The sequence below is a fragment of the Morus notabilis genome, unplaced genomic scaffold (genome assembly GCF_000414095.1).
Source record: "Morus notabilis unplaced genomic scaffold, ASM41409v2 Scaffold78, whole genome shotgun sequence".
Taxonomy (NCBI): domain Eukaryota; kingdom Viridiplantae; phylum Streptophyta; class Magnoliopsida; order Rosales; family Moraceae; genus Morus; species Morus notabilis.
Window position 1 is genome coordinate 2,068,151 of NW_010367622.1, and position 26,069 is coordinate 2,094,219.

Sequence of the window (26,069 nt, forward strand, 5' to 3'; positions counted from 1 at the left end):
CGAAACATCCCACGAAAAACCGTGACAACAAAAACCCAGAAGAGAACTCCTCACAAACAGTGAAGAGAAGGGTCCGTCTATTGTCAAAAAGCAAAACAATGGAGGTCAGAGAAGATACACTGTACCTGCAATTACATAAGCTCTCAGCCGTGAACTCTGAAGAAGTTCTCGACGCACTGATTTCTACTCTCTGGCAAACCAGAAAAACCGGTCTCCGCGGACACCACGACAAGTCCCATTTCCTGTCTCTCCTCAATCTTCCTTCTCTCTCCGACCTCGACCCAGTGTCATATCTTTCTCTGCCTTTGATTTTCTCGTCAATAATTATTCAGAAATGTGATTTTCCTTTGATGGGGTCGTTTGTTTGTATGTTTGGGATTTTTTTTTAAACTCTTGTTGTATGTGTTGGACAGGTTTTGGCGTGCCTTCGCTCGCTTATTAGAAAATGCGCTTATGATAATAACTTCACTGGTGATGAGATTCTGAAGTTGTTCCCACACGATTTACCTCTTCATCTTCAGCAAATTCTGTTGATTTTGTTCCAGAAATATCAGAGTCAGTGGAAAGAAGAGGTGTCCACTGAACAGGTTAGCTTTGTATTCTGTCTTACCTTGCTAGGACTTTTCAGTTTTGTGGTTCGTATTATAATGAAATAGTGTGAAAACTTGTGCAAGTCAACCCACAGATGTAATTGGAATTCCTAAGATAAAATGTTATCAAGATGTAAACAGATTCTAGCCAATTTCTATAAGTACTTTCAATAAGAAATATGCTAATAATTTGTGAGTTTTGGAGTCGGTATGAGAACCTGTGATTGGTTAAAGTTTGTTAACACATAGCACTTGTTGCTGCTAAGCCACAGTTCTAAGCCACAGTTCCACTTTGAAGAAATTGTCTCTTTTTAATTTTCGTCTTTAGACCTTTTTTTTATTTTTTTATTTTTTATTTTTTATTTTTTTCCTTTTGGTTATTTTAAACTCTAGTTGATAGTATGGCTTTTTTGTTTTGTTTATTTTTTTAGAGATAAAAATTTTTATTTTATTGTCATTTCATTCGTTTTATTCTTCATGTGTATATTCCCCAGCGTTCAATGCCGAGGACCAGTGTTTCCTATCATGTTAAAATGGGTGATCCACCAACTGTTACAACTGTCCCATCTTCTGGTGTCACGGCTGCGCTATGGCCTCGCCAGGATGATCGTATTTCTCAATTATATCAGAATGATGTCGGGGCAGCTACTCCAATTATTTCGGAGAATAATGTGTCGCAAATAGCTCCAATGGCTCCGCAAAGCCATATTGGCCCTTCTGAGAACCTGGTACAAAGAGGCTTTATTGAGTTTGTTTCTTGATATCTTTTGTTATGATAATTGTTAACAAGTAGTTTATATTACGTTACAAGTTACTAAATCTTTTAGGACGATAAGATATCAGAAGTAACTTAAGGTATTTCAAACCTTTTACTAGGATATCAGGAGTTATCTAAGTGCTTTTATTTTTATTTCTTAGCCCGAAAATATACATGTTTCTGTACTAAAATAGACAGGTTCAACTGATGTGCAGGGAATTTTGCCCCGTCTCAAGTCCATGACGTGGACCATGGAGAACTGCAGCTCAGATCAATCTAAGAGAGTGGCTGTCATAACACTTAAGGTATGTAGAATTGGGAAAAGTATTTACGATCATCAATTGTTCCATTTCTTCTTTCTTTGTTGGGTATGATGCCAATGATGCTGCATATTTTCTGTAAGAGAATTTTCAAACCATCTCATGCCTTAGGAGGATTTAGATTTATAGTGATGTAGAACTACAAGATAAGATTTAGAGGGGAGAAGAGAAGAAAGAAAGAAGTGGAGACAGATTAAAAATTTGATGAAGGGAAGAAAGTATGAGAGAGTTTAAGGGAGATCAATGATATAGGAGGAAAATTGTATAATTCATAATCCATTTTATGATACAAGATGAGCTATTTCTAGATAGGAAATTTAGCACACGCGGCTCAGAGTGAGAACTAATTTACAAGTTGGTCCTACTAACATCCAACCTAATGACAACTAATCATGCCGTGGCACATGTTGACAACTACTCTTAGCATGCTAATTGGTGGATAGGGTGGTGGAGTAGTCTCTATTTAAACCTCTTGGTGTGGCTAGATCCGACATTTAGACTTCTCAATTACAATTTGCAGATGGCACTCTGTTTTTGGGAATTCTTGACGAAGATAGTTTTTTCCAATGTAATGTCCAGTTTAGGTGTTTTCTGTCTCGTTTTCAGACTAAAGGTTAATCCAGTAAAGAGCGTGATCCTTGATATTAATGTTGATGATGATCCTTGACTAGCTTGGCAAACCTGGTGGGTTGTTATGTGGTGTTTGGCCTTCTAAGTACTTGGGACTACTGCTTGGTGGTAACCCCCTGTTATCCTCTTTTGGGATCTAGTGGTGGTTAAAGTGTCAAAGATTGGCGGATAGAAGAAATATTTCTTATCCAAAGAAGGGAGACTCTTTTTGATTCAATTGCTGCTCTCATCACTCCCTATTTATTTTTTATCCATTGTTGTGAGTTTTTTTATTTTTTATTTTTTCGAGAAGGTATGACAATGAAAATATTGAACACCTAATTGCATGGAATTCGGTTCGACCAGTGGTGATTTGGGAATCGGCAACGTTCTGAAAGAAATGAAGCACTGCTGGCTAAATGGATCTGGAGATTCCCCTTGCGGGCAGATTCTCTTTGGTAAAAGGTAATTAAAGGAAAGTATGGTATACGACCGAATAAAAGGGATTCAGGTGTAGCTAATAGAGTGACCTATCAGTGTCCTTGGAAGGCTGTTTAGCAGTTGCTGCCCATTTCTTGCAACATCTTGGATGGAAAGTGGGTTCATGGAATAGAATTCAGTTTTGGGAAGACAATTGGCGTGATGAGCAATCCTTTTTAGCCAAGCTTCCAGCTTTGTATAGGTTGTCCTGCCATATTGAACCCTTTATCCACACCTTATCTGGTTCTAATCAAAGCTCAATGGTGGAGTGTCTTTGGGATTTAAAATTCTCAAGGAATTTATTGGACAGGGAAGCTTTGGACATTTTGGAGCAAATATCACTTTTAGTGTCCTCAGGTGGGAAGGGTTCAAGACTGGAGGATTTGGAAGATCGACATTCGGGCTTCTATTATGTCCTATTTTATTTTTTTAATACCTGTTGCCTTTGATTTTCAAATCTTCAATTTCATTTGGAAAACCCGTATTCCATCGAAAATTTTAGTGTTTGATGCTTATTATTTCTTCATAAACTGAATACGAACGATCTTTTGTAGAAAAGGAAACTGTTTCTTTATGGGCCTGTTTGTTTCTGTTTTTGTTTCCATTTTTCACAGTTTTCGAGAATGAAAAATGAAAATGGTTCCACAAAACGCGTTTGGTGTAAAATTTTCTAAAAATTAAAAACAAAAACGTTTTTCTCCTTTTCTGAAAATCTGAAAACGGTTTAAGACTGTTTTCATTTTCTCCGTTTTCCTTTTCTCTCTCTTTCGCTCTGGCTCTCTTCTCTGATCTCTCTCTCTCTCTCCTCTCCCCACGTTTCTCTCTCTTCCCCGAACTCAGGACGCCGTTTTCACAGAAGCACGGCCGCGGAGGTGGCAACGCGATTCCCTGGGCTCGCCGGAGCTTGGCCATGAAGTTGGCAGCGGGATTTGCCTGGGCTCGCTAGAGCTAGGATGTGGAGGTGGCAGCAACGGATCTGATTTGCAGAGATGGAGGGAGTAAGTTTTTGGCGCTTTTTTTGTTATGAGATCTAATTTGCAGGTTTAAGTCTCTTTCTTGCTCTTGTATGTTGGCAGATTATAGTCCGTCGTCTGTAGATGTTCAAAAGCTTCAACAAATTTTGCAGCTCTTGTAATGCACACCACCTGTTCGAGAAAAGTCCTAAGAGAGACTTTTCGGAATCCACTAACTTGCTTTTCGAGTACTCTCGTAATGGCTTTAACCATGAAGCTCTGAATCTCTTTGCCGGGCTTTGCCGCTCCGGTTTTCTGGTTGATGGGTTAGCTCTGTCTTGTACATTGAAGGTTTGTCGGTGCTTGTTTGATCAAGTTGCGAGTAGGCAAGTGCATTGTCAATGCGTAAAATCCGGGTTTGGGGAGGATGTTAGTGTTGGCACTTCTCTTGTTGATATGTATACGAAAACTGAGGGTATTAGAGATGGAAGGAAAGTTTTCGATGAAATGCGGGAGAAAAATGTTTGTTCGTTTGGTCCTGAGTTTGTGATTTTTGTTGATCTAATAATATATTAATATTATTATTTATTTAATATATTTTAATTTTAAATATTATTACATGTTTTTTAAAATTAAACAACCAAACACAATTTCAGTTTTTTTAAAACTGAAATCAATCTCAGAATAAAACTACCAAACGCATTTTCAGAAATGATTCCAAAATGAAAATGAAAACGTTTTCGTTTTCATTTTCATACAAAAAACAAAAACGTTTTGGAACGAATTCCAAACGCACCCTATGTTTCTCCAAGTTGGTATGTGTTTGGTAAAAGCAGCGTGGAGACAATGGACCATCTTTTCCTCTACTTTCCGTTCTCATACATTCTCTGGTGCCTTCTTGTTAAGGAGTTAGGCATTGAGCGTGTGATCTCGAAGAGCTGCAGGGGGATGGGAGTGTCCTTGCCCGGGTCAAGCTCAACTTATAGGAGGAATCTAATGGGGAAGGTTGTGCCAACTCATGATCAGTTGTCATTACATCGGGTGTTAGTGGACCAACCTGTAATTTGTTGTCACTTGGAGCCACTTGTGCCCATCTTGTACTATGAAATGGGTATCTGGTAATATTAGGGTGGGAGGACATTTTGAGTTAAGAGGGGCAATTGAAATTTTTTCTCGTATAACCGGTTGAAGCACACGTTGTAATGTGTCGTGAATGGTAAATAGGAATATTTTTCATTAATTCAAAATAATCTCGTGTACACATTGAAGGGAATAAAGCAATTGACCTTTAAAGAGAAGTTGTTAGATGAGGCTACTTGGTCATATGTAGGTGATGCAAATACTATGTGGGATGCCATGGCTAGCTGCATTAGAAAAGTGGCAAAGGAGGTACTAGAGGAATGTAGAGGTAAAGGCTCCCTTGGGAAAGAAACCTGGTGGTGGAGTGAGGAAGTTCAAAAGGCTATTAGGACCAAGAGGGATTCATATAGAGATTTACCAAAGCGTAAAGATGTTGAAACTTTTAATAAGTACAAAGAAGCGAAGAAAGAAGCTAAGCGAGCAGTTGGTAAGGCTCGTTCTACTTACTTAGATGAGGTATATAGTGAACTTGGGACTAGGGAATGAGAGAAGGATATATATAAACTAGTTAGGATAAGAGAAAGGAAGTGTCGGGACCTAAATCAAGTGAGGTGTGTTAAGGATGATACGGATCAGGTTCTGACAAAAGATAAAGACAGGGAAAGGTGGAGGAGTTACTTTGAGAAGCTTTATAATAATGATCATGCGATAGAGTTTGACAATGCTAGGTCACAAGGAGAACCTAATGTGATGTATACAAGAGGAATCAGAGTCTTGGAAGTTAAAACTACACTACAGAAGATGAAAAAAGGGAAGGCATGTGGGCCAATAGAGGTTTGGATGGCGTTAGGAGATGCTGGAATTGTGTGGCTCACTAAGCTTTTTAATGAGATATTAAAGAAGAAGCATATGCCTGATGCATGGAGAAAAAGTATTCTTGTCTCCATCTTCAAGAATAAAGGAGATGTGTTGAATTGTAACAATTATAGGGGCATAAAGTTAATAAGCCACACTATGAAACTTTAGGAGAGAGTTATCGAATGGAGATTAAGGGCCACAACTACCATCTCAGGTAACCAATTTGGCTTTATGCTAGGCAGATCAACCACAGAAGCCGTTTTTTTTCTTAAGATGCTGATGGAAAGGTATAGAGAAACCAAGATTGACCTACATATGATCTTCATAGATTGCCGATGGATGTTTTATGGTGGGTGCTAGAAAAGAGAGGAGTGCATGTGAGGTATATCAAGGTAATTAATGACATGTACGATGGGGTGGTCACGAGCGTGAGAACTGTTGGAGGCTACACGGTAGAGTTCCCCATTCGGATCGGCCTTTATCAAGGATTTGCTCTTAGTCCTTATCTTTTCATCATCGTGATGGATGAGCTGACAAGAGAAATTCAAGTAGAGTTCCTTGGTATATGCTTTTTGCGGACGATATAGTTTTTGTTGATGAACATAGGGAATGAGTTAACCGTAAGTTAGAACTGTGGAGACACTCTCGAGGCGAAGGGATTTAAGTTAAGTAGGACGAAAACTGAATATATGCATTGTAGGTTTAGTAACTCAAGTAATCAGAGTAATAAATTTTTTTTAGATGGTGTGGAGATTGGGGTTTCAAGGAAGTTTAGGTACCTTCGGTCTATAGTCCAGTACGAAGGAGATATAGAAAATGATATTCAACATAAGATTAAGGTAGGGTGGGTTAAGTGAAAGAATGCTACGAGAGTTTTATGTGATGGCAAGATGCCTATTAAGTTGAAAGGAAAGTTCTATAGGACTGTCCAGCTATGTTATATGGTAGTGAATGTTGGGCCATTAAGAAACAACATATATCTAAGATGACTGTGGCAGAGATGCGTATGTTAAGATGGATGAGTGGCCATACGAGAATGGATCGCATAAGGAATGAAGTTATTCGTAGTAAAGTAGGTGTAGCACCAATAGAAGATAAGGTGCGCAAAGGTCGCTTGAGGTGGTACGAACATGTCCAACGTAGACTGCTAGAAGTACCAGTTTGTGCTTGGGAGGACATTCTTATATCTAATACTAGGAGAGGGAGGGGTAGACCAAGAATTACGTGGACCGAAGTAGTTAGGAAAGACATTCTAGATCTAGGCCTTCAAGAAAGTTTAATTTCGAATAGAGCTGTGTGAAAAAGTGAAATTCATATAGCCGACCCCAATTAAGTTGGGATTATGGCTGTTGTTGTTGTTGTTGTTGTTGTAGCTGTTGTAGTTGTTGTTGTTGTACACATTAATACACGGCTAAGAGCCAAATCAGGAACCTAGCTACAAATTGGGAAAATATCCTAACAAAAATATACAACTCACCAAATAATATACAATTCACCTAATCCCTAAAAATCAGGGATCACACAAAATCACCTACACTACACCCGGATTCTTATTATAACTGTATCTCACAATAGTCCCCCACAAGTTGGTGAATGGATATCTTCCATTCCAAGCTTGCTGACAGTGTTCTGGAAAACAGTGCTCGGAAGTCCCTTTGTAAGTACATCAACTAATTGATCTTTAGTTGAAACAAATGGAATACAGATTAAGCTGCTTTCCAACTTCTCTTTTTTAAAGTGTCGATCGACCTCAATATGTTTCCTTCGGTCATGTTGCGCTGGATTATGTGCAATGCTTATGGCTGACTTGTTATCACAAAATAATTTCATTGGACCTTCCCATTTCACCGGCAGATCATCCTAAATTATTTTTAACCACAGCAGTTCACATATTCCAAGCGCCATTAACCTGAACTTGGATTTTGCGCTTGATCTTGCCACCACACTTTGCTTTTTACTCCTCTACGTTACAAGATTTCCACCTTGGAAAGTGCAGTAACCCGAAGTTGACCTCCTGTCAACTAAAGAACCTGCATAATCCGCATCAGTGTAGGTCTCTAGTGTCATGCTTCCTCCTTTCTTGAACAAGATTCCTCTCCCAAGAGTACCCTTTAAATACTGTAGGATCCTGTATACAACCTTGAGATGCATTCCTTTGGGATTATGCATAAATTGACTAACAACACTCACAGTAAAGGTAATGTCCGGTCTCGTATGTGCCAAATAAATCAGTCTCCCAACGAGTGTCTGATAAGAACTTCTGTCCACCATCGTGTCTTCTAGAGCATCACATAACCCATGGTTAAACTCGATGGGTGTGTCAATTGGTTTACACCCTAGCATCCCAGTCTCCTTTAATAAGTCTAACACATACTTTTGTTGTGATATAAAGATTCCCTGTTTTGAATGCGCTACTTCAATACCTAGAAAGTATTTTAACTTTTCAAGTTCTTTTATGTCAAACTCCTTTTCCAAGCACTTCTTTAAGCTTTACATTCCTTCTAAATCATTGCCTATTACTATAATATCGTCTACATATACCAACAATGGCGTCACTCCCCGTAACTTCGAGTGCTTCACCAACAGAGTATGATCTCTTTGACTCTATCGATATGTTGTCCCTAGTAAGGCTACCCAAGAGGGGGGTGAATTGGGTTTTCAATATTTTTCGAGAATTTATAGAATTATTTGAAGATTAAAAACAAATATAGACAATTAATTCAACAAATTACTTTTATCAAGCATTCGGTGTGCAGAGAACTATGTAAGTTAATGCAATAGCACAAACACTTAATATGAACAAGATGAATCAATCTAATATCATGTAACAAGTTCAATAAGCTTATCACCAAGAGTTAAATCAATCAATGTCAACTATCAAATTAAAGTGCGGAAATTAAAGAGATAGGGTTAAGAGAGATGCAAACGAGATTTAGAGTGGTTCGACAAATAAATTTGTTTACATCCACTGTCGCCGAGATATTTCGCATCTCGACCTCTTCTTCCACTATACGATCGACTTTCCAGGACAATTACTCCTCTTACAAGATGGTGGATCTTTCTATCCGAGGCTTCGCCTAACCTCTTACACAATATCGATTTTCTACAAAGATCGACCAACTAAGAAACCCAATACGAAATATGGATTATTAATAGTGAAGCACTCAGTTATACACTCCTAACAATGGTTTTACACAATTAAAATGACTAGGACATGATGAAATCACACTATCAAAAGAGAATTCAAGGTACGCTTAAGTATGTATGAGAGAATGAAGTAAGGATTTAGAGAAGATGATGATTATGTTGGCACTTTAGAGAAACCTTTTTGGATTTTCAGAAATTTGGGAGCTCTGAATAAATTCTCTAAGGTCTCAAAGAAAAACCTTGAGAGAGAAAAATGATTTTTCTCGATTTAAGCTTACTATCCAACGGTCTTATTTTTGCCCGTTACCCAGTACCGGTCGACCGGAGTGGTTGATCGGTTGAGACAAATTTTAAATTTCGCTGTTCAACGGTCTTATTAAATATCCGTTGAGCAGAACTGGTCGACCGGAGCGGTTGACCGGTTGAGGCAACACCGGTCGACCGGTGGATTTTGCCTTCTCTGTCACCGGACGATATAAGTCGACCGGTTGACACTGACTTTGCCTCAAACCTTCACAAAATTGCACTTTTATGCCAAATGATATTATGCACTTAGTTTAGTCTCATTTTTAAAAGAATAATGTTAGTGTGTGCATGAGCCTAATCAAGAATTAATCATTGATAGTATGAAGTCAAAACTAAATACAAGGCTAAGGAGATATAAAAACCTGTTAGAATTTGTCTTGCTTGATTTTGTTTGCTTGCTCTTGATCTTTGGTATTTCAACACTTCAAGCCTTGAATTCCTTCTTCAATTTGCATTTCTCAAACTTGAATGTATTTGCATTGTATTCCGCAATATGATTCTTGAGTTGATTTATAATATCAATTATACTAAATACACAACTCAAAATAGAATAATTAGTAACATAATAAATTGTGTTTATTATCATCAAAACATGAGAATATTCAACCTTGAGCCAACAATCTCCCCTTTTTTGATGATGACAAACACTTGATTGCTAAGATAATAGAGGCAGTACCATGTTCTCCTTTACAAGTGTATGTCTCCCCCTTATTTAATCACTTGATACTAACTTGAAAATATTCTCCTCCTTAATCTATTAATCCTTTAAAGAAAATACCTCAATAAACATTTTCATGTCTCCCCCCTTATTTTTAAGCAAAGTCAGAGTGACAATGGAACATCAAGTGACAATAGACTAAATAAATAGCTGAATCAAATAGCAATCACTCCATCTCCCCCATTTGTCATCAACAAAAAGAAGAAAAAAAATCATCAAATCATAACATCAAGTGACAATGGAAGAAAGGAAATGTGACAGTAATCATCAAGGAAATGTAAACATTAAATGATAGAAAGAGAATTAACAATGGAAGAACCATTAAAAGACAGTGAAATCAAAGAGGGGGGAGGCCCTTGAAAATTGAGATGCCGAAGTTGTTCGAGAATTTGTGCTTAATGATAGGCTTGGTTGCATAGGCTTGGAATTGTTAGAGAAGATCGTTGCGGAGGTTGGAAATCCTTGAGTCGACAAAAGAGTAGATATTTTGGATGCCATTGTTTAGTTGCATTCTAAGCTCCTCATGACTTGCACATAGAGACTCAATCCGTCCATGGAAGTTATTGAAAGCCTCTTCATTGAACCGAGTTGAACTATTTCTAATATCTTCTTCGCATCCTTCATCCTCAACTCTGGCCCTTTTCTTGAGAATCCATCTTCTATTTTCAAACTTCTAACCCATGAGTTTGATTGTAGTTTTATTGTAGTCAGATTTGGGTGGACTAAGTTCGGTTTTGTCATCAAGATTTACTTTGAAATGTCGAAAGATCTTTGTTAGTACCATGCCATAAGGAAGATTAGGATCCCTAGCTAAATTATTTCTACCAGCCATCTTATGAAGGATCACATAGAGAAGATTTTTCCGAATACCTTGGAGAAGGCAAAACATAAGATACAGATCGGTGAATGAAACCTCATCCATATGCCCTCCTCTAGGAGTGATATTGTTGGAGACAATGTGATGAAGGATTCTACTCCTAAGGGGTAGTTCATTGGCTTTTGGCTTTGGGGGTAGAGCCTCATTATCATCTTCATTACTCCCTTGAGTTGTGATCATTTCCATAATAATCCTTGACATCGTTTCTCCATTATAAGCCCAAGAGTCATAATTATGCACACATCTCCCAACATTCAGAATCCCTAAAATTTCTTAGATCACCTCTCTATCAAGTTCTATACGTTGTCCCTTAAGAGTGCAGGTTATTTTGATGTTGGTGTCACAAACAGTGTATTGCATATGTGCATAAAAGGCTTTCACTAACCTAAGGTAGACTACTTCCTTAACTTCCACAAATGCTTTCCAACCTAAAACCTCAATCAATCTTTCAATAGTCAGCTCTCTAAACACACTAAAATCCACAAATCTCCCTTCTATAATAGATTTCTTTTCAAAGAGTTTAAAGTTATGAGTATTGAATTCATCGTTTGATACCTTCTTTCGTGGACCAGAGGAAGTAGCTTTCACATTTTTTCCTTTGCCATGTGAAGATTGAGCCCATGAAGCCATTGAAGCAATTCGTCGAGCACTTGGTGGGTGATTTCGGATTAGAGTGGATTGGGAGTGAAATTTGTGAAAAAGTGGAGAGAAAGGAGAATGTGAAAAGGAGAGACGATTCTTGAGAAATTTGAATATGATTGTGGAGGAAATTTGATGAATTTTGGATGATTTTAAGGATTGTGGTGATTTGGGTGTGTTTTTGGCGCCTAGGGTGCGAACTTGAGTGAGAATGAATGAGAGAAAAATTTTAGAGCTGATTTAAAGTGCTTGTCGCGCACCACTGGTCGCCCGATGCGGTTGACCGGATCAAGCTTAACCGGTCGACTGGTTGATTATAACGTCTCTATCTCCGGTCGACCTATGTATAAAGAAAACGTGAAGAAAATAGTTGATTTTGATAGAAAAAGCAGAATCAACCAATAACTAAATATAGCATATGTTTCCTCATATACCATCACACAAACAAAATGACAATATCAATTTGTTTAAGAATAATAATCATCAAATCATAGATCAAACACTTAATTCCTAAGTGATCAAGTGCAATTCTGTAGCATCTAACAGTCCTAAATCTCTTATAAGTGAAGCAAATCTTTCAAGAGCTAGAGGTTTGGTAAGGATATCCGCAATTTGATGATTAATGCTACCCTTTTGCACATGATCACGCAAGAAATGATGTCTAATCTCTATGTGTTTGGTGCGTGAATGCAAAATCGGATTTTTTGACAAGTTGATCGCACTAGTGTTATCACACATGATAGGGACATGATCATAGCTCAATCTTAGGTTTAGAAGTGTTTGCTTCATCCAAAGAACTCATGCACAACAGCTGGCTGCCGAGATATATTCGGCTTCTGCGGTTGATAGAGCAACCGAGTTTGCTTTTTGCTAAACCAAGAGACTAGTGCAAATCCTAAGAAATGGCATGTACCACTTGTGCTCTTCCTATCTATGGTGCAGCCTATCCAATCGGCATCCGTATAACTAAATAAGTCAATGTGTGTGCCCTTTGGATATCATAATCCTAAATTCTTAGTTATACTAAGATATCTAAAAATTCTTTTTACCGCATTTAGATGTGACTACTTAGGATTTGATTGATATCTAGCACACAAACAAACGCTATACATAATATCTGGTCTACTTGCGGTTAAGTAAAGTAAGGATCCGATCATACCTCGATATTTCGTTATGTCCATGGCCTTATCATTTTTATCCTTGTCTAATTTAATAGATGAGCTTATTGGAGTAGATAGAGGCTTCATTCCTTCAAAGTCAAAACTTCTTGAGTAGATCTTTGACATACTTAGCTTGATTGTTGAAGATGCATTCCTTTGTTTGTTTGATTTGAAGACCAAGGAAGTAGTTTAGCTCTCCCATCATACTCATTTCGAACTCACTATGCATGCCTTTGAAAACTCTTCACAAAGGAAAACATTAGTAGAACAAAAAATAATATCATCAACATAGATTTGTACAATAATTAGATCATCGCCCTTGGTTTTTGTAAAAAGTGTAGTATCCACTTTTCCGATTGAAAATCTATTTTGGAGTAAAAATTTGCTAAGTCTATCATACCAAGCTCTAGGAGCTTGCTTTAAACCATATAAAGTCTTTTTCAATTTAAAAACATAATCTGAATACTTGTGATTTTGAAAACCGGGTGGTTGTTATACATATACTTCTTCTACAATGTATCCATTAAGAAAAGCACTTTTAACATCCATTTGATAAAGAGTGAATTTTTTGTGGGATGCACAGGCTAATAAAATTCAAATGGATTCTAATCTAGCAACCGGTGCAAATGTTTCTTTATAATCGATTCCATCTTCTTGATTGAAATCTTGGGCCACTAATCTAGCATTGTTTCTCACAATCACACCGTGCTCATCTCTCTTATTCTTAAAGACTCACTTGGTGCCAATCACGGATTGAGTATTAGGTCTAGGGACTAATTCCCATACATTACTTCTTTCAAATTGATTTAGCTCTTCTTGCATCACCAAAATCCAAAATTCATCATTTTCAGCATCTTTAAAACAAATATAGACAATTAGTTCAACACAGTACTTTTATCAAACATTCAATGTGCAGAGAATTATGTAAGTTAATGCAATAGCCAAACACTTGATATGCACAAGATGAATCAATCTAATATCATGTAACAAGTTCAATAAGCTTATCACCAAGAGTTAAATCAATCAATGTCAACTATCAAATTAAAGTGTGAAAATTAAAGAGATAGGGTTAAGAGAGATGCAAACGAGATTTAGAGTGGTTTGACAAATAAATTTGCCTACATCTACTGTCGCCGAGATATTCCGCCTCTCGACCTCTTCCACTATACGATCGACTTTCCGGCACGATCACTCCTCTTACAAGATGACGGATCTTTCTATTTGAGGCTTCGCCTAACCTCTTACACAAAGCTGATTTTCTTCGGAGATCGGCCAACCAAGAAACCCAATACGAAATATGGATTACTAATAGTGAAGCACTCAGTTATACACTCCTAACAATGGTTTTACACAATTAATATGACTAGGAGATTATGAAATCACACTATCAAAAGAGAATCCAAGGTAGGCTCAAGTATGTGTGAGAGAATGAAGTAAGGATATAGAGAAGATGATGATTATATTGGTACTTTAGAGAAACCTTTTTGGATTTTAAGAAAATTTGGGAGCTTTGAATAAATTCTCTAAGGTCAAAAAGAAAAACCCTGAGAGAGAAAATGATATTTCTCTATTTATGCTTACTGTCTAACGGTCTTATTTTTGCCCGTTATCCAGTACTGGTCGACCGGAGCGGTTGACCGGTTGAGACAAATTTTAAATTCCGGTGTTCAACTATCTTATTAAATATCCGTTGAGCAGAACCGGTCGACCGGAGCGGTTGACCCGTTGAGGCAACACTGGTCGACCGGTGGATTTTGCCTTCTTTGTCACCGGACGATATAGGTTGACCGGTTGACACTGACTTTGTCTTAAACCTTCACAAAATTGCACTTTTATGCCAAATGTCATTATGCACTTAGTTTAGTCTCATTTTTAAAAGAATAATGTGAGTGTGTGCGTGCATGAGTCTAAACCAGAATTAATCATTGATAGTATGAAGTCAAAACCAAATACAAGACTAAGGAGATATAAAAACCCATTAGAAGTTGTTTTGCTTTATTTTGTTTGTTTGCTCTTGATCTTTGGTATTTTAACACTTCAAGCCTTGAATTCCTTCTTCAATTTGCATTTCTCAAACTTGAATATATTTGCATTGTATTCTACAATATGCTTCTTGAGTTGATTTATAATATCAATTATGCTAAATACACAACTCAAAATAGAATCATTAGTATCAAAACATGAGAATATTCAACCTTAGGCCAACACGATATCCCAAGGTTGTCATCACTTTCGTAAATCTCTCGAACCAGGCCCTTGGTGACTGTTTGAGCCCATATGGTCTTTTTCAACTTGAACACCATCCCTTCTTTGGATTCAAACCCGGGAGGAACTTCTATGTAAATTTCCTCTTCAAGATCACCATGTAAAAACGCATTTTTGACACCAAAATGCTGTAAGCTCCATCCAAAATAAGCTATCAATAATAGAAGAACCCATACCATGTTCATTTTTGCAACCGGGGAAAATGTCTCAAGGTAGTCTACTCCATAGGTCTGAGAGTAGCCTTTGGCAACCAATCTCGCCTTGTACCTGTCCAAGGAACCATCTGACTTGTATTTGACGGTGAAAACCCACCTGCATCCTTCTAACTTCTTCCCTTTCAGCAACCTGACCAAATCCCAAGTTTTTTTCTTCTCTAGTGCTTCCATCTCCACTTTCATAGCATTCTCTGATTTCTCATTTCCTAATGCCTCAGATAGGTTTCTGGGAATGGAAATTATGTGTGTCTTACTAAGGAAGGCTCTATGGATCTGGGATAGGTTTTTATAGGACATGAACAAGTATAATGGATGTTTTGTGCAGGCTCTGGTTCCATTTTAAGTGCAATTGGTAGGCCATAATCACTTGGTTCAACAATTTCATTTGTGGATTCCTTAGGGCCCGGTGATTGTGTGGTGGTCTTGGCAGGGCTTGGCGGTTGTATGGTGGTCTCAGCAGCTCGAAAAGGTTAGGTTATCTTGGGTGATTTAACACGCACAGGTTGAGAGATTTCCTTTTGCTTCCTGGAATAAACCTATAGTGGTCGAGTAAGGTCTTGCTTTCCATTTTTTGACACTATTTCAGACTGAGAATTGAGCTGATTAGGCTGATCAGGTGATGGACTAATGACTGGTACTATAACAACAACAAGCCTTAACTACAACTTAATTGAGGTCGGCTATATGGATTTCTACGCAATTCTGTTCGAAATTAAACTTTTCTAAAGACTTAGATCTAGAATGTCTTTCCTAACTACTTTGGTTCACGTAATTCTTGGTCGACCCCTCCCTCTCTTAGTATTAGGTATAAGAATGTCCTCCCAATCACGAACTGGTGCTTTTAGCGGTTTACGTTAGACATACCCGTACCACCTCAAGCGGCCTTTGTGCACCTTATCTTCTATTGGTGTTACACCTACTTTACTACGAATAACTTCATTCCTTATGCGATTCATTCTCGTATGGCCACTCATCTATTTTAGTATACGCATTTCTATCACATCTTAGATATATATTCTCTTAACAGCCCAACATTCACTACCATATAACATAGGTGGGCAGATTACAGTCCTATAGAACTTTCTTTTCAACTTAATAGGCATGTTGCCATCACATAAAACTTACATAGCATTCTTCCACTTAACTCACCATGCCTTAACCATATGTTGAATATCTTCTTCTATATCTCCTTCGTACTGCGCTATAGACCTAAGGTATCTAAATTTCCTAGAAGTCTCAATCTCCATAGCATCTAAAGAAATTGCATCACTCTAATTACTTGAGTTACTAAACCTACAATGCATGTATTCAGTTTTCGTCATACTTAAATCCCTTCGTTTCGAGAGTTTGTCTCCACACTTCTAACTTGCGGTTAACTCCTTCCCTATATTCATCAACTAAAACTATATCGTCCGCAAAAAGCATACACCAAGGAACTCTATTTTGGATTTCTCTTGTCAGCTCATCTACTACGATAGTGAAAATATAAGGACTAAGAGCATATCCTTGATGAAGGCCGATCCGAATGGGGAACTCTGCCGTGTAGCCTCTCGTGACCACCCCATCGTACATGTCCTCAATTACCTTGATATACCTCACATGCACTACTTTCTTTTTTAGCACCCATCATAAAACTTCCCTCAGCACCTGTTGGTGTAAATTCACTACGCAAGTGCACGTGCCGAACAAGTAATAAAGTGAATGAGTAAAGTATCGTTCACACGGAGAAAGTTATCAATATTTTTTCTGATAAGATTTAAGAGATGCAATGTAAACAAATTTAATGGTTTGATTCAACTACAAAGACTAAAAAAATTACAGTAAACAGAAGTAAATAAATACACACTCAGTTATCGAAGGTAAAAAATCAATCTATGCTAAAGACTGGGACTCAATTTCTCCTTCACTGCAACCTAGGCTATTTATGCTACGACTTTTGTTACAGCAATGCTGTCAGTTAACCTGAAACACGAATTTTACACGAGTCTCCCGATCTATTTATAATTTCGCCTCTTTTACTCAAATTTCAACATATTCCTATGAGAAAACTAAATAGATAGGTTATGTTAAGCATGGGTTGCAATTGGGCTATGTGAGTCAAGTGTATATATACTACTCGCAAATCAACTAGATTTCTTTATGAAATTTAGCTAAACAACACACTGTTCAATATTGGTCTAATCCCAATCAACTTTTCAGCAAATTGAAATCACTATATTTTGCTTATGATGGCCGGTCAGTAAACAAAAAATGAACAAGAGAGATTATATTATACAAACTAATTAATATCAATATAGCAAAAGTGAGCATACACTACGTCAAATTACAGATTTGGGTACTCTATCATCCCAGCCAAATTAATTTAGCTCATAGTTCTGTTAATTTCAACAAAATAAACAGCCATGATTTGAGTACAGAGGAAGAGGAAAGATAAACCAAAATGGAGAGAATGGCAGTAAAGACAAGATGAAGCTTGGTAGTCTCCTCTTGTGGCTTCACTCCTTGAGATTTCCAGCTCCAAATTCGTCTCCTCCCGTACTCGTCCTTCCTTTCTTTCTCTCTCTGGTTTTCTTTTTGCTCTCTACTGCCTTCCTTTCTCGGTACCCTGTTCTATTTTTTTCTTCTTTCTATTTTTGCTTCCTTTTTCCTCCTTGCTGCGGCGCTCCTCTTGAGGAAGATAACGTGCACTTCTCGAGGTTGGGTCCAACTGACTAAGCACTAAATCCACCTTTTGTTTACTTTGTCCTAATTCTCTCACAAAGATGCGCTGATGTCATCCACTATCTGTGTGCTGTCATATTTTTACTGCAGCAAATGCTACAACATTTATCCTTACAAAACCTGCAGATCAGAAACAACACCTCTTGGACACAAGTTAGCCCCTTCCTTGATCAAGTTTTCTTCATAAACATCACAGAAACAACACAAATAAATCTCAGCAGAGTGCACAACATGAACCAAAAGTTGAGCAAATAAAGCAGAAAATTAACAACTAAGCCTTTGGATAGCCAACTATAAGCCTAGAAATGCCTAAAACAACTCTAATTCCTAGAGTTATCAACACCCTATCATATGCCTTTTCTAAAGCTATAAAGACCATTTGTATGGCTGTCTTGACTTCTTTGTACCTTTTCATCAGCATCCTAAGAAGAAAAATGGCTTCCATGGTTAATCTGTCTGGCATGAAGCCAAATTGGTTACCTGAGATGGTAGTTGTGGCCCTTAATCTCCTTTCAATAACTCTCCCAAAGTTTCATAGTATGGCTTATTAACTTTATGCCCCTATAATTGTTATAATTCAACACATCTCCTTTATTCTTGAAGATGGGGACAAGAATACTTTTCCTCCATGCCTCAGGCATATGCTTCTTTTTTAGTATCTCATTAAAAAGCTTAGTGAGCCACACAATTCCAACATTTGCTAATGCCAGCCAAACCTATATTGGAATTATCATCTGGCCCACATGCCTTTTCCTTTTTCATTTAATAGTAGTGCAGTTTTAACTTCCGAGACTCTGATTCCTCTTGTATACATCACATTAGGTTCTCCTTGTGACCTAGGATCGTCAAACTCTATCGCATGATCATCATTATAAAGCTTCTCAAAGTAACTCCTCCACCTTTTCCTAATGTCTTTATCTTTTGTCAGAACCTAATCCGTATCATTCTTAACACACCTCACTTGATTTAGGTCCCGAAACTTCCTTTCTCTTATCCTAGCTAGCTTATATATATCATTCTCTCCTTCTATAGTCCCAAGTTTCCTATATACCTCATCTAAGTAGAACGAGTCTTACCAACTACTCACTTAGCTTCTTGCTTCGCTTCTTTATACTTATTAAAAGTTTCAACATCCTTACGCTTTGGTAAATCTCTATATAAATTTCTCTTGGTCCTAATAGCCTTTTGAACTTCCTCACTCCACCACCAGGTTTCTTTCTCTAGAGGGCCTTTACCTCTAGATTCCCTTAGTACCTCATTTGCTACTTTTCTAATGCAGCTGGCCATGGCATCCCACATAATATTTACATCACCTATATATGACCAAGTAGTCTCATCTAAGAACTTCTCTTTAAAGGCCAATTGCTTTATTCCCTTCAAATGCCACTAACGAGTTCGTGGGAGGTGGTTTATCTTAGTCCTTCTATAGTAAAGCTTCATGCTTACATCTAAGATCACTAACCTATGTTGGGTGGCTAGTACTTCTTTAGGAATTACTTTACAATTCTTACATAGAGAACATTCTCTATATCTTGTGAGAAAATAATTTATCTGGCTCAAGTTCCTCTCATTCTTAAAAGTGATCAAGTGAGAATCTTTTTTCTTGAAAAATGTGTTTGTTATGATAAAATCATGTCCCAACACAAATTCCAAAATAGATTTTCCTTCTTCGTTTCGAGCTCTAAAACCAAAACCACCGTGGATCCTTTCGAAGTTTTTCCTATCCTTACTGACATGCCCATTGAAATCGCCTCCAATGAAAATGCTATCCTCATTGCCTATACAACACACTAAGTCATCCATGTCTTCCCAGAACTTGACTTTAGTTTTCGCATCCAATCCTATTTGTGGAGCATAAACACTAATTACATAGCTGAACTTATTTCCTAGTACCAATTTGAGCATGCTAATTCTATCCCCTATTCGTTTAATCTCAAGTACGTCATCCTTCATAGTTTTGTTCACTAGAATACCAACTCCATTGCGATTCCTTTCCCAACCTGTATACCGTAACTTGTGTCCTAAATTTCCAATCTCCTTTGCTTTCTCTCCTGTCCACTTTGTTTCCTATAAAATGTTAATTCTTCTTCTTACCATAACATCTACTAACTTCATAGATCTACCGGTTATAGAACCTACATTCCAACTACCTAAACGAATTTTCCTATCATGGGCTAGCTCTGCCCCTTGCACACGTCCATGAATGTGCAAGGACCACCCTTGCATATTTTTCACCATATCTGGGGCCCGACATGGCGCATGGGCTCGCTTTTCCCCCCGCACACGTCCATGAATGTGCGAAGACCCCCCTTGCCTATTTAATACTATACCCGTGGCCCGGCATAGCGCGTCGCACGTAGGGAACGCCCCAACAAATTTGATGTAAGTGAAATCCATGAGAGTGACTTATTTTTACGCTGGCCGTCAACCTACCGCAACACTCCTCCTTTACCCGGGCTTGGGACCGGCTATACAAACGCATAGGCGGAGTTGGACTGACGACTGGTACTAACTCAACAAAACTAGCTGACTAGGAATTGACTCAGTGGACGACTGAATAGACTCGGTAGACTCAGTAGACTCAGTTGACTCGGTGGACTCGGACTGATTAGGAATATCAAGAAGGAACAAGTCTCTTTCCACCCTAAAGATAGGAATGGAAAAAATATGACTCAGTTTCGACAAAGGTGATATCAGCGGAAACAAAGAATTTTCTTATTGGTGGATGGAAACATTTGTACCCTTTTTGAGTGGATGACTAACCAACGAAAACACACTTGAGAGCACGTGGATCGAGTTTTCCCCTGTTTTGAGAGTGAATATGTACAAAGGCAACACTTCCAAAAATTCTTGGAATAAGGTTGTTTGAGGCACCGAAATTTGGAAAGAATTTTGTGTGAGCTTCCATGGGGCTTTTGAAGTCAAGATCTCATGTTGGCAGTGTATTTATGAGATGGGCAGCGGTTAAAGACGACTTCACCTCATGTCTCCTTTGCCGTGCCAAGACACATACATGTGTCACTGATTTCTGGCTGCATAGAATTCCACAACCAGGACATCACAAGAGAATCTTGTTCATCCCAAGCATCAAACTTGGGATCCCCCGGTTTAGGACCAGTTCCAAGTAGATGACTCAATTTGCCTCTTCCCTTCAAAAACGCGCAAACCAATTGGGACCACTTCAAATAAGTTTTTTCATTCAATCTGTACGCTGTCTGAATGTTTTGCAAATCCCCTGTTGAAGAGTTGTTGTTGCTCTCAGTCGGAGAAGTTGCAGGAACCCCTGTTGCGTTGCTGGCTGCAGATGATTCGGACATGATTCTTGGGTATACAAATCACGAACTTGAGGGTGATTATGAAGGGAAACAACGGACAGGTCTCACAAAACTAGGTTTAGCGAGAATAGATTGAAAAACCAAGGACATAAGTGAGTAGCAATAAGGGTGAAAAGAACGAATTACCAAAAAAGAGCCTAGTGCTCTGACACCATGTCGTGAATGGTAAATGGGAATATTTTTCATTAATTCAAAATAATCTCGTATACACATTTATAATATACGGCTAAGAGCCAAATTAGGAACCTAGCTACAAATCAGGAAAATATCCTAACCAGAATATACAACTCACCAAATAATATGCAGTTCACCGAATCCCTAAAAATAAGGGATCACACAAAATCACCTACACTACACCCGGATTCTTATTATAACTGTATCTGACAACATAATGTAATCTTGTATTTTAATTTTTTCTTCTAGTTTTCTTTTGCCTTTTGGATGGATCTCTCATCCATTTTTAATCTTTTCTATACTCTTTGTTCTGCATTTGTTGTTTAATAAAATTTTTGTTGTTTCTTATGAAAAAATGGAAGACTTTGATTATGAATTGTACAGTTCGCCTCCTAGCATTCTTTGTTCAGATAATTGTTTTTCCCTAGGTTTATTTTTCTTTCTTGTTTTCTTCAAGGAGATCTCATCCTTTTCCTTTTAATTGATTTTCTATCAATGAAAAGGGTTTTTTTTTATAAAATGAAGGTATTATTGCTCTCTTTCTAAAACTCTTTCATACTCTCTTCTCTTCATCAAATTCTTAATCTTTCTCTAGTTCCTTTCTTCTCTTATCCCCTCTAAATCTTATCTTGTTCTACACCAAGTTTGGTATCAGAGCCTCGTCAAAATCTTGGCTGAAATTCTCAATTCCCATATTCAACAAATTTCAATTCCCCAAGACCCGTTATCACAGAAGAACTAAGTTTTTAGTTTCAAATTCTTCACAATCTCTTCTTAGGACCAAAACCAAATAAATAAATAAACTGCTACCACCACCAGAAGTCTAGCGCTACCATCTGTCTTTGCAAGTCGCCGCTCGCCAGTGGTGTCTTTCATTTTGGATGGTCAACATTTACAAAACCACTCTTCAATCATGGCCAAAGGATGCCATGATTATTGTTGCTGAGTTCTAACGCCATGCATCCGCTTCTCAACCTCCTCTCAAGTTGCACAAAATGAAAAAATAACAAAATACTAGATTCTAATTCTTCTCAGTTCTTCTTGCAACAACACCTAGTGTATGTGTGTAATTTAGCATCTCGTTGCTCGTTAGAAAGGGAAGGTTAAACGCCAATGTACTTCCTAAATTTTTGGTGTATATATGTGGTTGTTTACAGATTTATAAACAGAAGCATTTTTGCATGTGCTGTGAAAGGTTAAGTATTTTTTTTTTTTTTTTTTTATAAGAAACGAGAAGAATATTATTAATAACGATAAAAAAGAAAAGGCACAACAGGGGACAAGGAGTCCACCAAAGCGAAACAAACAAAAGAGAACTAGAAGCACAAAACTAATGTAGGACTAACTCCCATCCTCTAAGTAAATCTGAAAAGGAAAAGGCGTTGAAGCCTTTACTTGAGATAACCACAATGCCACAGTAAATTTAATTCTGTCCCACACTACATTAACATCCCCTTCTAAGTCCTCAAAAATACAGATATTCCTCTCTAGCCAAACAGCCCAAGTGACGGAGAGTATTGCTACATTCCAAAGCTTCATCAGCCTACTGTTGAAGGAGTCACCAATGAAGAGCTCCGCAATCTTTCTAGCAATCGTTCTAGGAATCACTGTGAAAGGTTAAGTATGAGTGTCAATATTTAACATCAAGGGAATAGAATCTTGACCACACCTAAACAAAGGTGACAAATCGTATGTAATTTCTAGTGTTTTACCTTCAAATGGAATCGACATAATGTTGCCTTTAATAATCAATGGAATGAAACTCCCCCAAGTATAGCGTTCAAATATGAAAAAAAGAAAAAATTTAGTCATTTCATGTGTACATGTTTAATAGCGCATGACCATTAACGAAGCCAATGAACGGCCGGGGGGGGGGGCTAACCTCCCCTCAAGTATCTATATATATGTTTTTGCACTAAATTTATATATAGCCCCCACAAAAAATAAAAAAAACTTGATTTTTATTCACCAGAAAATGAAAATCCAACTAGTACTGCTAACTTAGCAAGATCTTATCCCCCTAGTAATACTTCGATTGTCCTTCAAATAGCGCTATTTATTTTTTTCCTCGTCTTTCTTACTTGAATTTTTTTTCCCCTTAGTTTACATATCCCCTTTTAAAGAGGAAAGTGTACGCAATAATTACTTGGAAAGAATGCCATAATTATGTCCCATAATACTTTTAGATAAGAAAAATATAGCATGCTAGTACAATAATCAATTAGACGTGACTGCTATATGTTTATAACATTTATTCCTTTTGCTTCTGTGAATATTTTTGTTTGCGTTAATTTTTTTTTTTTTTTTTTAAATTTATGTTCTCTAACATATAGATAGAAAATTTATGGAATGCATGTCAGATTCGGAAGAAAAGAAACTAATATTTTGTAAAATGGTAAGGATTGGACAAGAGAAGAGTTGATCCTCACCAAGGTTTAAAATTGCGTGAAGTGGTACTGAGGCATTTTCTTTTTGTGAGCGAAGCATAAGCCTCGAGGCATTTCAAGGAGTAAGCCTCAATTTTTTTTAAAAAAAATATATGTAAATTATGAAATTCATATGTTTTCACTTTCACAAACCATATATCCTGTAATTAAGAAGTAATAGTTTTTATTTTTTAACTGAGAACATTAGTTTAAGAAGAAAAAAGACTTACCAGGCTGTGGAAATAGAGGTCATTTCAGCAGGTAGTAGCAGCACTCCTTTTCTGTGGGGTTTCATTTGGATTTAGTAGTTTTGTCTAAGAAAAACCAGTTTTTAGGCTCATTTTTTGCTGATTTCACTTATTTGGGCTTTGTGCCTTTTAATCTATTTCAGCCCAATATAGTATATAAACAAAAAAGAAAAATTTCATTTTGGTACTCTGTGTTATATCAAAATATGAGTTTGGTACCCTTTGTTTTTAATAATTTCATGTCGGTGCCTTAACCTTTTAAAAAATCTTCTTTTAGTACCTCAGGGAAGTTTTTTAAGACACGAAAAGACAAAATTACCCTTATTATTAAATATATAAGAAAGCTTTTTAAAAAATCTTAAACCTGCAATCAAGATTTTTTTCTTTATGTTTGGGGCTGTTTAGTTACAGGTTTTAAGATTTTTTAAAAAGCTATTTTATATATTTAATAATAAGGGCTCACGGAGTGTTCCCATTTATGCTCGTCTTACAGTTTTGATTGGTTTTGTTAAGGTGAAGATTGTTGCAGGTTTGAATATAGCCTCGTTGTTGTACTGAAAACATTTTATAATTCTGACATTTTACACGAGTGCTTATCTTGGTCTCTGTATTTTTCTGTTTACTCTTTTGATTTCTTTTTTCACCAAGTAATGCTCACCAAGTGTTCCCTTTTATGCTCGTCTTACACTTTTGATTGGTTTTGTTAAGGTGAAGACTGTTGCGGGCTTGAATATGGTCTCGTTGTTGTGCTGAAAACATTTTATCAGACATTTTACACGAGTGTTTATCTTGGTCTCAGTATTTTCTGTTTACTCTTGATTTCTTTTTAACCAAAGTAATGCTCACCTCTCACAGAGCGTTCCCATTTATGCTTCTTACTTAGCACTTCCTGTGTTCTTCTTTTATTCATCTTTTACCTTATACTACTATTTTTGCAGCTGCAAGACTATACCAAGTCTCCTACAGGAGAAATGGAAGTGAAGTTTCAGCTTACTAGAGATACGCTTGAGGCTGTGTTGAGGTCGATGACTTACATTAATGATCAGCTCTCGGGAACAGTAAGAAATATCAGTATTTAATTTATGGTTCTGAAGAAGTTAATTTAGATTGTAGCCTAAGAGAAAACTCAAACAGGATATTTGTGACTCTTCTAGTCTTCCAAAATCTTCCAAAAAGTTACCCGTTACCGTATATCCTTCCTTTATTAATTTATTTTTGCTGAAATCCATATATTCTACATTGACAAGTAAGAACCGTCAGTTCTCTTTTATGTTCCAATTGTCTTCTTGTTATTGGCACAAATCTCTGGTGGAAAGTTTCGTGGAACGAGAGGAAGGAGAAAATTGAGGCTAACAAGCTAAAAGATGTTTACACACTTGAGTCATACTGCATCCATTAGTTTTTACTTTTTAGATTTGTGTTTACCGGTATTTCTTTTCAAAGATAATATAATGGTAAATTTGGTTGAGATTCTCAAAGTTTACAATGGTCTGGTTCACTATAATAGCATCACCTTATTCGTTTCTTATAGAAAGAAAACACAGCACTTCAGGAGCAGTTCTGTGCCATAGTTAATCATGTGTAGTGATATTGGCTTATAGTGAGGAATAAACTTGTGCACAATTTTTTTCTCCTTATTTCACTAAGGATGTTCAAAATCATTCTTTCTTGTGTTATGAAATTAACATTCTTATAAGAGACCATATGGGTTGGGAAAAAAATGAGATCTAGTTTGTAGATGATTTGTTTCTTTGTCCTCCTACATTCAAATACTGTAAATCATGTTACTAATGCAGAAATTGGGTTAATCTTGTCATATATATTATATATATATTGGTGTCATGCCACGTCATCAGATTTTCATATTTAGTGGTAACTACTGATGATGAAAACGTTATCATTGAAATCTTGTCCATATATATGTATGTATGTATGTATCTATGGTGAAGTTAATGCGTTATAGTATTTAGATGATTAATCTAAGGTTATCTTATGGACATTGCTTCTCACAGGTTGGAGATTCTTTGGAGCCAATGAAGAAGAAACAAAAGCAGTCGGAGAACTTAGCTTGATATTTATCTGTTTTGACTTAACTCAATGTACAGATTATTAATTTATTATCATATACGGACGTGAATCGTTCTGGACTGCGCCAAGCTAATATCTTCCTTCTTTTTTCTTTTCTTCTCTT

At 37.2% G+C, this 26,069-nt stretch overlaps 1 protein-coding gene across 1 annotated transcript; it reads left to right on the plus strand.

Annotated features, from left to right (window-relative positions):
- Nucleotides 1-26,069, plus strand: LOC21410600. The gene is made up of 6 exons (XM_024175444.1): nucleotides 1-284; nucleotides 414-587; nucleotides 1,085-1,318; nucleotides 1,563-1,652; nucleotides 24,817-24,936; nucleotides 25,891-26,069. Exons 1-6 carry the CDS (start codon nucleotides 99-101, stop codon nucleotides 25,948-25,950), a joined length of 864 nt encoding a protein of 287 aa, XP_024031212.1. The 5' UTR covers nucleotides 1-98; the 3' UTR covers nucleotides 25,951-26,069.

Coding starts and splice junctions, on each gene's coding strand:
- LOC21410600 (XM_024175444.1), top strand. CDS start 99: ATGGAGGTCAGAGAAGATACACTGTACCTGCAATTACATAAGCTCTCA. Junction 1,653..24,816: donor TGGCTGTCATAACACTTAAG/GTATGTAGAATT, acceptor CTATTTTTGCAG/CTGCAAGACTATACCAAGTC. Junction 24,937..25,890: donor ATGATCAGCTCTCGGGAACA/GTAAGAAATATC, acceptor TGCTTCTCACAG/GTTGGAGATTCTTTGGAGCC.